The following is a 12,883-nucleotide window of genomic DNA, read 5'->3' on the forward strand; positions in this document are numbered from 1 at the left end:
ATTCGATATTATCCTTGTATCTGCAATAGAATTAATCGTAGGACAATGACTTTATACTGAAATACTTATTGTTAGTTTTCTTTGATCATTTAATAAACCAAAAACATATTGTACTTTAAGTTTTCAAAACACTAGCTACAATAAAATAAAAAATACTACATACAATTTTGCACCCGTTAACATGCAGTTAACTGAGTAACATAAGTTGTCGATGTTAAAGCCAGGCAATCGTATGCTGTTAAATAACATTGCTTGCCGATGTTAAAGCCAGAGAACACAAAAAGAAAATAAACAAATTGCAGCACATAAAAAATTACTTAAAAGATTGAATAAAAACTCGTGACTGAAAAATATTCACAATGTCGTCGCATGAAATAAAACTGGAGGTGTGTGTCGACTCAATCAAATCAGCATTTGCTGCCGAAGAAGGCGGCGCATCTCGCATTGAACTCTGCTCAGCGCTGCAAGAAGGCGGCTTAACGCCCACAGCTGGAACGCTTAAAATTCTCAAGGAATTGCCCTTCACTTTGCCCGTCTACTGCATGTTGCGGCCACGTCGAGGCACCGATTTCGTCTACAGCGAGGAAGAGCTACAGGCGACGTTGACAGACATGGATTTGTTGCGTGCTCATGGAGCCGATGGCTTCGTTTTTGGAGCTCTGACCACCGAACGACTTATTGATGTGGACAAGTGTCGGCGTGTGATGGAACGTTCCTGTGGCCTGCCCGTCACCTTTCATCGCGCCTTCGATCTCACCGATCCTAAGAGCATGCATGAGAATGTCGAGCTGCTGAAAGAGTTGGGCTTTAAACGAGTGCTCTCCAGTGGATTTCGACAGTCCGCCGCTGAAGGTGCTGAGACATTGGCTCAGCTGATCGCCAAGCATCATCGCGATATCATAATAATGCCTGGTGCCGGCATCAAAGTATCCAATTTGGAGGAGATTCTGACTAACAGCCGCTGCCTGGAGTTTCATGCCTCGGCTATGGACACCGCAGGCGAGGAATACAGTGCGCCGACGACACAGCGCATGGAATGCGATGTCACCATGGGCAAACAGGACATTGATCCATACTATGGGACAAATGTGAATGTGGTGCGCAAAATGGTCACTATCGCCAATGCGATGAGCTGCAGATAAATTTTAAAGTTAAAGCTAAGAATATTTAAGTAGTATTTTTATGCCATGCATATATAATGTATTCATAGTAGATGTGTTCGTAGAAATTGTCCATTGATAGTCGATTTTACTTAGTTCATTGCTTTATATGTTTGATTGAAAAATTTCCACAAAAAAAAAAAAATTATTTGGTAAAAATTATAAATTATAACGTTATAGTTAAAAGCAAAAATAAAAAAATGATGCAGACCAGTATTGAGGAGGTGCGTTTGGAAAATTTAAATCAAGAGCTGAAGAGTATGGAGAAAATGTTGCAGAAAGCCGACGAATACAACGATACTCTTTCTAAGCATATTAATAAACTGAGAGCCATTGTGAGCTCCAATCAAAAAGTGTTTCAAAAATATAAGATTAATGAGGAGTGCATGAAAGAAATCTTAAATGACGATAATCACAAGGAAATACTTTATGACCAGCTAATTCAGAAGATTGGAAGTATAGAAAATAAGGTAAAAAAAAACTAAGGAATTCTGAATGAAACTTTAATAGATGCAATCCCATCTAAAAGCTTTTCGTTACCGTGAACTTGTTTAACGAGTATAAACGTAGAGTCCAGGATAAGAGTTGTGTGCGAGATGACATCGTGGAATCGAAATTGTGCAATCAGCTCAATGCGCTTGGTACAAATCTAATTTCAGTTGGCAATCAAATAACAGAACTACGCGAAGAGAAAATGGCCAAGGACTGTGAGACAGCAAATAATCTACATCATGGGTCGTGCAGTGTGCCCAGCCAAGCAAATAATCTGTGCTGGACGCAGTGCAATACCCAGGTGGAGAATAATGTGTTGCAATTTACAGTTCTGCGAAGCAACAAAGAGACGCCCATACGTCAAATACGATGTCAAAAGAAGATAATAGAAAGGGGTAAAAAGACTCAACATCTATAATGCCTTTAATAATGTTATTTACTTTTAGTTGAAACTATTTTAAACAAAGCTCAACATTCGAATATAAGAACTGAGACACTTACAAGTGTTAAACTCTTGGCGAAAATGGTATTAGGCGTATTGGTCAAGCGAAACCACAAGCAGTGCTTCTTGATTGATATGGACAATAATACATTAGACTCAACTATTGCAGAAAACCAGAGCTGCAACCCATATCTTTAACAATCCAATGTACAGCACGTCAATAAATTGTTTGCCAATTGTTTGAAACACGAATAACGAATAAAAGTGTTGGAAAACACCCACCTGCTGCGCTTTTGTTATGTGAAAGGACACACATATGCATGTATGCCTAGTGCATTTCAAAAAGATGGCAACGCTGGGTTGCTGTCATTAATTTCGCTGCTATGTTGGGATATATCGTAATGCGCAGCCGCAAGCGAAAAAATTGATTAGTTTTAAAGCACACGACGAGTCAATACAGACATTTTGACAGCTTTGTGATATATATCAATTTACAACAATTGTAACAATAATATAAATAGTAGAAAATCAACTCTAATGCCGTAGACTTTTTCTCTATGAGCTAACGGTTGTCGATGTCAACCGTTACAGCAAACATATGGAAGCATACGGCAACGTCATGGACATGGACGATGGGCTCAGCAACGCTAGCAACAGCAACGCCAGCCACAGCAATGGTGTCAATGTCAGCCAATACGAATTTACGCTCGGCGAGCATATGGACAGCTATAACGTTGAGGTAGTGACACTTTTAATACATAATATTTATAATATTTATTTCAACGTAATCTCAGACATCGGCTGTGCACCGCAAGCTGCAGAGCAAAGTGGAAGCGTTGCGCATTCTGCGTCAGGAGCTGGAACAGTTTCGTGTGGAGCGCGATCAGTACAAATTGATGGCCGAGACGCTGCAGCTGCGCTACTCGGCCATGAAGCGCAACAGCGAATTGCTGGCTGTGAATGGGAACGCTTGTGGAGCGCTCAGTGAGAATTCCAGCTTGGCTGCGTTGCTACACGAGACACGAGAGCTGAATCTAAAGCTCAACACGGAGGTGGAGGCACTGAAGCAACGACTAAACGAATTACAAGGCGACGTAGAGCTGTTGAGGGAACGAGAGGCAACTAGCAAGTCTAGATTGCAGGCAATGGTCTGTGAGAATGCTGCGCACAACAAGGAGGAGCTGCAATGGAAGCGGGAACGAGCGAATTTTATATGTCACCTGGAGAATCTGAAGAAGAAGAACGCACAATTGGCGTTTGACCTGAAGGCAATTATTGATGAAAAGGAGGAACTCATTACAGAACGCGATGCCTACAAATGCAAAGCGCATCGACTCAATCACGAGCTGCTGGTGGCACTGAAAGCCAACAAAATGCATCCAAAGGTAAGGGATTAACTAGAGTAATATATAATATAAAGTTCCTTTTAATGATTACTTTTGTGTTTGGCAGCTGTTGGACATTGATGGAGTGCTACTGGAAAACAAGTACCTGCATGAGCGTGTCAAGATTCAGGAGAGCGAGCTGGAACTGACCAAGCAGTCAGTCAGCAAGTATAAGGCAAGTAAAATACATTTATTATTGAAACCTCTTAACATTTTTAACATTAACAGACCATGTTGGAAACTAAGCGTAAGAAAGGCATCGTCAAGCTGGGCACTGGAAGCAATGATGAAACCTTGCTAAGTCCACGACAAGGTGAGCATTGACATTTAAAAAAACCAGCTAATATGGTATTAAATTTTGCTTTTGCCTTGCAGTTAAAACCATTCTGGAAAGCGGCATCGATTTGCCTGGAAAAACGGAGACAATACACGATCTCAAGTCCTTATGCTTGGCGCTGCTCGACAACTTGAACGACAAGAACTTAGCTTTGACACATCAGAAGCGAACCAACAAGTAAATTAGAAGAATATCAGTAAATTATACTTTAATAATAAACACTTATTTTTAGAATACTCGCCACAAAGATGGCAGAGCTGGAACAACGTTGGCAGCAGCTGTTGAGCGGCGAATCAGAAGATCCAACAGGCGAAGAAGAGGACGAAGATTATGGCTATGCGCCATCACAACTACTGCTCAATGGCTACTGTGCTGCCATGGTCGATGATGTGGAAACCGAAGAGCGACACAACAGTGCAGAAGGAGCAGCAGTTGCTGCATCAGTATCATCCGAGCCATTTGAAGAGAAACCCCATGTCAATGATGGTCTGGGTGTTATGTTGCAGTCCGATGATGGCATGTCCTCGCTATCCTCGGAGTCGGCCGACTCGTCCGTGTATGGCATTGATGTGCGACTGAATGATGTGGCCATCAATGATGCATACAAATCATCGTCGGCTACCACGGATTCGGGTAATTTTGGCTGCCACGGCACACCACGCATCTCCAGCGCCGTGGCCAGGGAACGTATGGAGGATCTCAAGGATTTGCCGCCACATTTGGCGGCGTTGGTGCAAAAAGCGTTGCATGATTTGGATATGCGGGATTATGAGGCGATGGTTACAATACGCGGCGAAAGCTCAGTTAACTAGTTCAATATGTTTATTATTTTCATGCAACTCACACAAAATATCGTTAAATGCGCGAGTTATTAATTAAATATATTTATACATTCCCATAATGTATGTACAATAAAAAACACAGGAAGAAACTTGTTAAGCTCTTCTTTTTTAAAAGTCCGTTAAAGTGGCAGACATTTTACAACACTTTCGGTAACGATGGGCGCGCGCGTTGTTCAACACTGTTGCGCCTCCTATAGTATACATTTTCTGATAAGAACGTTTGTAGTTGTTTGCAAAACGGAAAAGAAAACAAATGCAATAAATTCTGAATTAAAAATGCCTTAAAAATTGCAAATTGGTCAAGCAGACCAATGTGAATTCCAAGTGCCATTATCTATGGAAATGGAGCGTCAATCAAAACTCAGCGTTATCCAGTGAAAACTCGCACAGTCAAAATCACAGCGCACTCCCCCCACCCGTCTAGTAACTCTACCCCCCCACAAAGCAGACAGACATTCATCTGTCAGTTATTCCAAAAAGATGTCGAATGATGTGCAAATAGCGCGCGTAGCCAAAATTGGCGCCGATGTTGCGCGTCGTCAGTGCAAACAACGGGACATCTCGAAGGGCATCTCAAAGGGTGTCATCATTGACGATGACATCGAGTTTGTCTTTGGCAGCATATCGCCCAGGGGCGGGGCACCCCCCTCTTGTCTGGGTCACCAGCAACAGCAGAAGCAGAAGTCGGAGCTGGATTCGCCGGAGCACACGCAGCGCGACACCACCGAGAGTGACAACAACATCTCCAGCTGCTCCACGCTGGACATTGTCAACAAAGTGAGTTACTAACACACAGACAGCGACATTCATAAGTGCACAGACACAACAAGCAGACACACACACACAAATACAAGCATACATTCATACGTACTTACATACATACATACATATGTACATATGTGTCGAATAGTTTGAAAGCTTTGAATGAGCGCGCTCTACTGTGGGATACCCGGTAGTCTTTTTGTTTAAGGGCATATTACAAATTTTTAGAAGCAATGTATCCTTTATTTAATCTTAATTTTTTTAATTAAGAAACTTATATATTTGGTTATTGTGCCACTTGGCACTACTGAAAAGAAGTTAGGTATTTAAAATCGTGAGCTTTTCTGTGCAAACTTAATTGCTTTTATATAATCTATAGACAAAACTTAACAGGCATGCTCCGGTTTTCACTTTCGGTTTTCGTTTTGAAAACGAAAAAATTGGTGCTCCCGTTTTCACTTTCACAAGATTTTTTCGAATTCCAAAACGAGAAAATTTGTCTTGTAGAAATGAAAAGTAAATGCCTTTTTCTATATAGATTATAAGACAAAATCGTTGCTTAAACTTAAAATAAAAAGCTCAAACAAGAAAATTTAAAATTTATGCATCCATAGAGCAAAGCTTGTGAGTTTATAGAAAGAGGAACAGAAAACAATTTATTAAATAGCGGAAAATTAAAAAATTAGAATCTGAAAACAAGAATTCAGTTCTTCAATTTAAGAACTGTTCGTTTTTGAAAAAAAGAATTTTTGTCTTAAGACAATAGTGTTGAATTTTGTCAGAATAATCTATTTTTCACATTGCTAATACCCTTTCGAGTCCTTGGGTACCGGGTATAAAAACATTACTGTGTATGTATGTGAGTGTGTGTGTCGCAATGCGTGGCGCAGTGCGCAGGTGCGTTGCAAGCAGACACAGGGTCAAGTTGCAGCGACGCAAAAGGCGAAGTGCACCCACGGACAACGACGACGACGACGACGACAACAACGACGACGTAATCACTGGCAAACCACAAGAAAAAAACACCAAAGAAAAACATAATTTTGGTGCGCTCTTTGGCCATGATAGCGGAGCAACTGCTGCCACGCAGCCTCAGCTGCTTGTGCTGCAGTGACACGCCCCTCGGAGGCGTTGGCGGAGGTCTGCAGCAGCATGCAGAGAAGCGTCGCAGTTGGGAATACACGCTGATGGCGCAGCCCATGGCACGACGTCCCATCAATGTGGATAATCTGAAGAGTTGCCTAAGATATTCAACTAATCCTTAATCTCTTTTCTTATGCCAGGTTGAACAGTTGTCGGTGCAGCAGCTCGAGAATCGTGTGCGCGAACTGACGCAGCGTCTGCAGCAGGCGGAGCGCCAACTGACCGAGAGTCAAACGGAGCGCGACATGTGCCACAAGCGGCTGGAGGTTGTCAGCCAAGCGCACGAATGTCGCATCACTGAGATGCACTGCGTCATTGCGGAGCTGAGCAAGAAACTACGCAGCAAACAGGAGCATATCATTGTAGAGGAACAGGAGCCGGAGAACGAGGGCAGCGGTGAGTAAGAGATTAGAATCTCGTTAAGAAACCTTGAATATTAAATCAATTTCGTTATTAAGAGCTAAGCTATCAGGAGGGCTCCATCTACAACTCGGAGTTGAATCTGACCAATGCGGATGCCGACGTCGAGTGTCAGACGGAGCCACTGGAGGATTATGAAGGCGCCTGCTCCAGCGCCGACAATATGCACATCAAGCCACAGGAAACTGTGCTGCACAAGGGTCAACTGGAGGCACTCCAGGAGGAGGTGCTGCATCTGCGTGCACAAATCTCGCTGCTGCAGGCAGAGATTGCCACCAAGGACAAGGATTCTGCGGTCGTCGAGGAGGATCAGAGCAATGTCATCTACTTTGCCTGCGAATTGGAGGCCAACGAAAATGGCAATGACAGCGAACTAAATGATTTGAATGGTGAGTGAATTAATCATTTTTAGGGATTATATATAATAGATTAATCTAAAGTAAACCCAACAAAAATTGACAAAAATAATGCAAAGCTCAAAGATTAGAGTTATTTTTTAATTATAAAAAAAGACTAAAAAGAAATCTTATTTTTATATATTTAATATAAAAAATTTAAAATAACATATTTTTGATAAAAACAAAATAAAAAACAAAACTCCAGATCTAAATTTTTAATAGAGATTGAAATTCGATAAGTTCGAGGTACAACTCAATAAAAGAAAAGAAAATCCTTAACTTCTCTTCAAAGAAAAAAATAATTTGGAAAATTAGATATGAGAAGTGACCTAACTTTAAAATGATAATTGAAATATAATAATTGTTATTATAATTATTATCCTAATACAATAAAACATTAAGATGTCTTAGTCTGCTGAAATCTAATAATATATTAATAATTGTTTTAAAACTTTTCGGCAAACTTCTAAATAACTTTCAATTTATAGTATTACTATATTGGCAGCTAAATATATAATCCTTGATTTCTTTCCCTGTAGCCTGCGTTTCAGTGACGAGTCCTCAGAAGTGCGTCAAGATGGCAGAGCGCGTGAAGCTGCGCTGTGCCAGTAAAACTGAACCCGAAGCGGACACTTTGCAGGACGATGAGAGTCATGGCGAGCTGAGCAATGAGGTAAGGCAATAACCAACCTTTTACTACATCAAAATACTCATCTCTTAGCCTTGCAGGACATCAATCTCGTGGAGCATTTGGTGTGCAAACCCAATGCGCTAATGGACAGTTTGTTGGCGCCTTTGCAGCTGGAGCTGGAGCGACTGCAGCGTAAAATGGAGCAACTTAAGCTACGCAACACATTGCTATCCTTAACCTTGGATGAGTCCAAGGAGCACACCGAACATCTCTATTTGCTGTGTGGCAAATACGAGTCCAATGCAGTGGCGCTACAACTGGCGCTCAACTGCAGCGATCGTGCCATTGAAGCCTACGATGTGATGCTGGCGCTGCTGGAAAGCAGGTGAGTCAATACTTCCATCTCTTGCTACATCAATTTATAACTTAATCTTCCGATTACAGACTGGCAATGCTTAACGACAAATCGGCAGCAGCGGAAGAGAGTCGACGCGCCGTCGAATCGGTGGCACATCATCTGCTCGTGAGGTTGGAGAGCGAGAAGAACCTCTGCGAGAATAGTCTGGGTCCGTGGCAGCACAACATCAATCTGGGCGTGGAGGATGCGCCCAAGGGCATGCGACAGTGGAGTGCCGACGATGACAATCGTTTGCGCTATCACGTGTCCAAGTTGAAAGGACGTCGCTCTGTGGTGCAGCACACCATTGTCAACCTGGAGTCGCCCTTCAGCGATGTGTATGAGAAGAAGCGTTTGGCTCTGGAAAAGAATCACGAGTTGCGCGCACATGAGAAGGAGAAAAAGTCACCAATAGATCTGGAGACGGCAGTCATAATGCAAGAGCTGCTGGAGCTGCGAGATCAAAACCAACAGCTCAAGGCTAAGAAGGAGGAAGCGGAGCGGGAGCAACAACATGCCAATGAGCGTGTGAGCATTCTACATGAGGCACTCAAACAGCTGCAGGCGGCGAATCGTGTCTCCTACTCGGAGGCGGAGCAGGCAGCGCTCACAGAGCAGCAGCTGGTAGAAGCGTTGAGTCGCGAGACGGAGCTAAAGGGACGCATTCAGGCACTGCTGAACATCAATGCCACACAAAAGGCCAGCGACGATAAATGCGAGCAACTGCAGCTAAATATGCGAGAACTGCAAAAATCTAATCAGTAAACATTATAAACATATTCTTATTTATAACAGTTATTAATGTTCCTCCCTTTCAGTAATCTGGGACAGCTGCTGGAGCAGAGCAAGCGCAAGTATCAGCAGCGTATCAAAAAGCTGGAGCAGCGTCTGGAGCAACAACAGCAACAACGAGTTGTGCCCGAGACAACGCTGTAGAGAGAGGCGGATTGATCTATGTGCTTTGAGTGATCTCGTGTATTGGAGCGGCGCCTGCCACATATCCTGCTAACCGCTAAACGGTTCTCCGTATCCTTATCGTTTTTTGTAATTCATATCGCCGCTGCTGCTGCCGCCGCCCACCGCAAAACGCTCCAGATGCGAGATTACTCAATAGCCATATAGATAGATATCACGAATGTGCCATAGGAACGACTTAAACTGACAGCCCCGCAATTTGAAGCTGTATTAACTACAATTACATACATATATAACATATTACGATATATATATATACGATTATGATAATCTAGAAACTAGACGCGTACACAACACACGAATCCTATATTTATACAATGTATTCGCATTTTGCTTGTTATTATGATGACTCAATAACTATTATTATTATATGTATTTCAAATTGTACAAATTATCAAATAATAAAAAGAAAAACTGCGGCAAACTTTACGAGGAATCATTTGAGACTTTCTCCTCCTCATCCTCCTTCTCCTCTTCATTGTTATTGCCACTGCCATCGTTACTCTGGCTATTTTCGTCCGCCTCCGCTTCCGCCTGCACCTGAGTTTCAGCTTCATCCTCTTCCATGGCCTCATTGCCATTACTTTCTTCTTCAGCTGCATGTCCATTTGTTTGCTCTACCAAGGGCGGCGTTGGTGCATTGTCTGCTGGTGGCGCCAGCTTCTCCAGCTGCTCGCGTGCCGCTTGCACCACTTTCTCCAGCTCCACGCACTCGGTTTCAATCTCATAGTTCTTGGATACGAGCAACACCCAATGCGCTTCGAGGGCGCGCAGCTTGTCGCCTGCTTGTGTCTGTGCTTGTTTGCGCTGCCAGTTCACATCCTGCATGTCCTTTTTTAACTGCTGCAGTTGGATTTGTGCTTTTGCCTGCATCGCTGTAAACACTTCCAAATACGATTTCCATGCTTCAGTGCCGTAATCCAACATCAATTCCAGATTCAGTGATCGAACCCATTGATGCTCCAACTGTGCCATTGAATTCTCTATTGATTCCTGCCACGCTGAAACTTCGGAAAGCTTTCCCGATGGCGGAGGTGGCAATTCGTAGCGCTTCATTGACAGTGTTTCCATGGGCAGGCGATTTTGTATGCGCTCGAATTCGTTAATCATGAGCGGAGTCTCGAATGGTGAGCTGGCAGGCAGTGGCAAATGATCTAAATAGTTCTTGGTAGGCCTATAACGGCGGCATTCCTCCTCAACCATAGCAAGCGCCTAAAATAAAAACGGCCTTACATTAATACAGATTACAGAAATCGATGCCTCTCATATAATTTTACCGATTCTCTAACGCCCACATCGTCGTATCCATGATCTATATACGGCAGTGCATCTACAATAACTTCGTCGGCCATTATTCACAAATATTTGCTTGTTTTCCACACAATATACAACAAAAATCGTTTAATCAATTATTTTCCACACAATATACAAACAAAATTGTTTATATGCCGCAAGCAGTGTTGTGCAACGTTTTGAGTGTATTCGATTCATCGATGTTGGCAGCTCCAAACCAGCTACTTTTGACAGCTGCCGCACCATGTTGTGACAATAATGCAACCGTGCTGCTGAAATCCGATTGGCAGCACCTTTTGGCCGTTTCCGGCAGCTCTCTTTCTTTCTTCGTTCTTCTTATTAAAAAGAGGACGGCATCTGCGTTTTGCAGAAACTTTAACACCATTTATTGGGATTAAAAATCAGCGAAAATGGTGAGAAACTGTGCTCAAACAATTCCCGCAATGCCACGCACCGCACAAACAAGTGCGGCACAAACTTTCCAGTGGAGAAAAACATTAAATTAATATGCTGTAGCATGAAAAGCAACCTAACCTCCACGTGTTTGGAACGCTGACAGCTCAGTGCGCGGCGCGACTTGTTGTGTATGTGTGTTGGTATTTGATTTCATATTTATTAAATGTGTGTGTTGTGCATGTGTTTTTGCAGAGCTTAGGCAACGCCAGGCCTTTGGTCTCCGTGTACACGGAAAAAAATGAGGCTGTCAAGGAGAAGAACATCTGCTTGCCCGCGGTGTTCAAGGCACCCATCCGTCCGGATGTGGTGAACGAGGTGCACCAGCTGCTGCGCCGCAACAACCGTCAGCCCTACGCTGTCAGTGAGCTGGCCGGTAAGTGATATCGATGATAAAAACAGATTTGGCAATTTCTTCATCTCAATCTTTATCCCCATCCTAGGTCACCAGACATCTGCTGAATCTTGGGGTACTGGTCGCGCTGTTGCACGTATTCCTCGTGTGCGTGGTGGTGGTACTCACCGTTCCGGCCAGGGTGCCTTCGGCAACATGTGCCGTGGTGGACGCATGTTTGCACCCACCAAAACCTTCCGTCGCTGGCACCGCAAGGTGAATGTGAACCAGCGTCGCTATGCGCTCGTTTCGGCCATTGCCGCCTCCGGTGTGCCCGCCCTGGTGCAGTCCAAGGGACATGTTATCGATGGCGTCTCCGAGTTCCCCTTGGTTGTGTCCGATGATGTGCAGAAGCTGCAAAAGACCAAGCAGGCTGTTGTCTTCTTGCGTCGCCTGAAGATCTGGGCTGACATCCAGAAGGTAAGCAGCTTGAAAAAGCAAAATATCTATTGCAACTTACAGTGGAGGCAACAGTTGTGATTTCGTATAAGTATAAGTTCTTCACACTAATGAAAACAACTCTTCCTTGCAGGTTTACAAGTCGCAGCGCTTCCGTGCTGGACGTGGCACAATGCGCGACCGTCGTCGCATTGCTCGTCGTGGCCCTCTTGTTGTCTACCACAAGGATGAGGGTCTGCGTCAGGCTTTCCGCAACATCCCTGGCATTGAGACCATCAGCGTTGACAAACTTAACTTGCTGAAACTCGCACCCGGCGGTCATGTGGGTCGCTTCGTCATCTGGACTGAGTCGGCATTCTCGCGTCTGAACGATTTGTTCGGCACCTGGAAGAAACCATCCACCCTGAAGAAGGGCTACAATCTGCCCCAGCCCAAGATGGCCAACACTGACCTGTCGCGCATCCTTAAGTCCGAGGAGATCCGCAAGGTTCTGCGTGATCCACGCAAGCGCGTCTACCGCAGCGTGCGTCGTCTTAACCCACTGTCCAACGTGCGTCAACTGATCAAGTTGAACCCATACGCTGAGGTCCTTAAGCGTCGTGCCGCTTTGGCCGCTGAGAAGCGTACTGTTGCCAAGGTTTTGGCCAAGGCCAAGAAACAGAATGTCGAGCTGGCTAAGTCCCACTTTGCCAACGTCGCCACAAAGGCTGCCGCAAATCGCGCTAAGCTGCTCGCCGCCCGCAAGAAGAAGGTCGCCGCTAAGAAGCCCGCGGCTAAGAAGTAAATATTTACTTTCCAACATCAACAAAATAGACCACACTCTTTTATAATAATAAATTACACAAACAATGTATGAATTTTATTCATAATTATATGGAGTGCGAAAGTAATATCTTACATATATTAAAACTATTTAGTCTTAGGCCCAACAGTTTGTCGCTTTTTCAGTTTCACTTCAAT

General features: G+C 43.8%; 5 protein-coding genes across 6 annotated transcripts; 4 read left to right on the forward strand and 1 right to left on the reverse strand.

Annotated features, from left to right (window-relative positions):
- Nucleotides 1-212: 212 nt before the first annotated feature.
- LOC117574033 (copper homeostasis protein cutC homolog) lies at nucleotides 213-1,342 on the forward strand. Its single transcript, XM_052008172.1, has one exon. The coding sequence runs from the start codon at nucleotides 360-362 to the stop codon at nucleotides 1,140-1,142; it is 783 nt and encodes a 260-aa protein (XP_051864132.1). The 5' UTR covers nucleotides 213-359; the 3' UTR covers nucleotides 1,143-1,342.
- Nucleotides 1,343-1,345: 3 nt separating this feature from the next.
- Nucleotides 1,346-12,813, forward strand: LOC117574031 (60S ribosomal protein L4). Its single transcript, XM_052008171.1, has 6 exons — nucleotides 1,346-1,630; nucleotides 1,690-2,047; nucleotides 2,099-2,178; nucleotides 11,326-11,506; nucleotides 11,574-11,944; nucleotides 12,057-12,813. The coding sequence occupies exons 1-6, from the start codon at nucleotides 1,361-1,363 to the stop codon at nucleotides 12,705-12,707; spliced, it is 1,911 nt and encodes a 636-aa protein (XP_051864131.1). The 5' UTR covers nucleotides 1,346-1,360; the 3' UTR covers nucleotides 12,708-12,813.
- LOC117574030 (coiled-coil domain-containing protein 149) lies at nucleotides 2,521-4,739 on the forward strand. The gene is made up of 6 exons (XM_034257624.2): nucleotides 2,521-2,833; nucleotides 2,889-3,479; nucleotides 3,547-3,654; nucleotides 3,708-3,792; nucleotides 3,855-3,993; nucleotides 4,049-4,739. Exons 1-6 carry the CDS (start codon nucleotides 2,693-2,695, stop codon nucleotides 4,626-4,628), a joined length of 1,644 nt encoding a protein of 547 aa, XP_034113515.1. The 5' UTR covers nucleotides 2,521-2,692; the 3' UTR covers nucleotides 4,629-4,739.
- On the forward strand, nucleotides 4,865-9,584 carry LOC117574029 (colorectal mutant cancer protein). 2 transcript variants are annotated; one of them, XM_034257622.2, is made up of 7 exons: nucleotides 4,865-5,435; nucleotides 6,704-6,959; nucleotides 7,022-7,372; nucleotides 7,921-8,054; nucleotides 8,111-8,397; nucleotides 8,457-9,170; nucleotides 9,228-9,584. In XM_034257622.2, the coding sequence occupies exons 1-7, from the start codon at nucleotides 5,139-5,141 to the stop codon at nucleotides 9,343-9,345; spliced, it is 2,157 nt and encodes a 718-aa protein (XP_034113513.1). In that variant the 5' UTR covers nucleotides 4,865-5,138; the 3' UTR covers nucleotides 9,346-9,584. The 2 variants fall into 2 exon arrangements, with proteins under 2 accessions (XP_034113513.1, XP_034113514.1); XM_034257623.2 differs by lacking the exon at nucleotides 4,865-5,435 and adding an exon at nucleotides 6,467-6,640.
- LOC117574032 (pre-mRNA-splicing factor SPF27) lies at nucleotides 9,803-10,834 on the reverse strand. The gene is made up of 2 exons (XM_034257626.2): nucleotides 10,662-10,834; nucleotides 9,803-10,596 (listed from the first exon to the last, which is right to left on the reverse strand). Exons 1-2 carry the CDS (start codon nucleotides 10,734-10,736, stop codon nucleotides 9,811-9,813), a joined length of 861 nt encoding a protein of 286 aa, XP_034113517.1. The 5' UTR covers nucleotides 10,737-10,834; the 3' UTR covers nucleotides 9,803-9,810.
- Nucleotides 12,814-12,883: the final 70 nt, after the last annotated feature.

The sequence above is a fragment of the Drosophila albomicans genome, chromosome 2R (genome assembly GCF_009650485.2).
Source record: "Drosophila albomicans strain 15112-1751.03 chromosome 2R, ASM965048v2, whole genome shotgun sequence".
In the NCBI taxonomy this organism is placed as follows: Eukaryota; Metazoa; Arthropoda; class Insecta; order Diptera; family Drosophilidae; genus Drosophila; species Drosophila albomicans.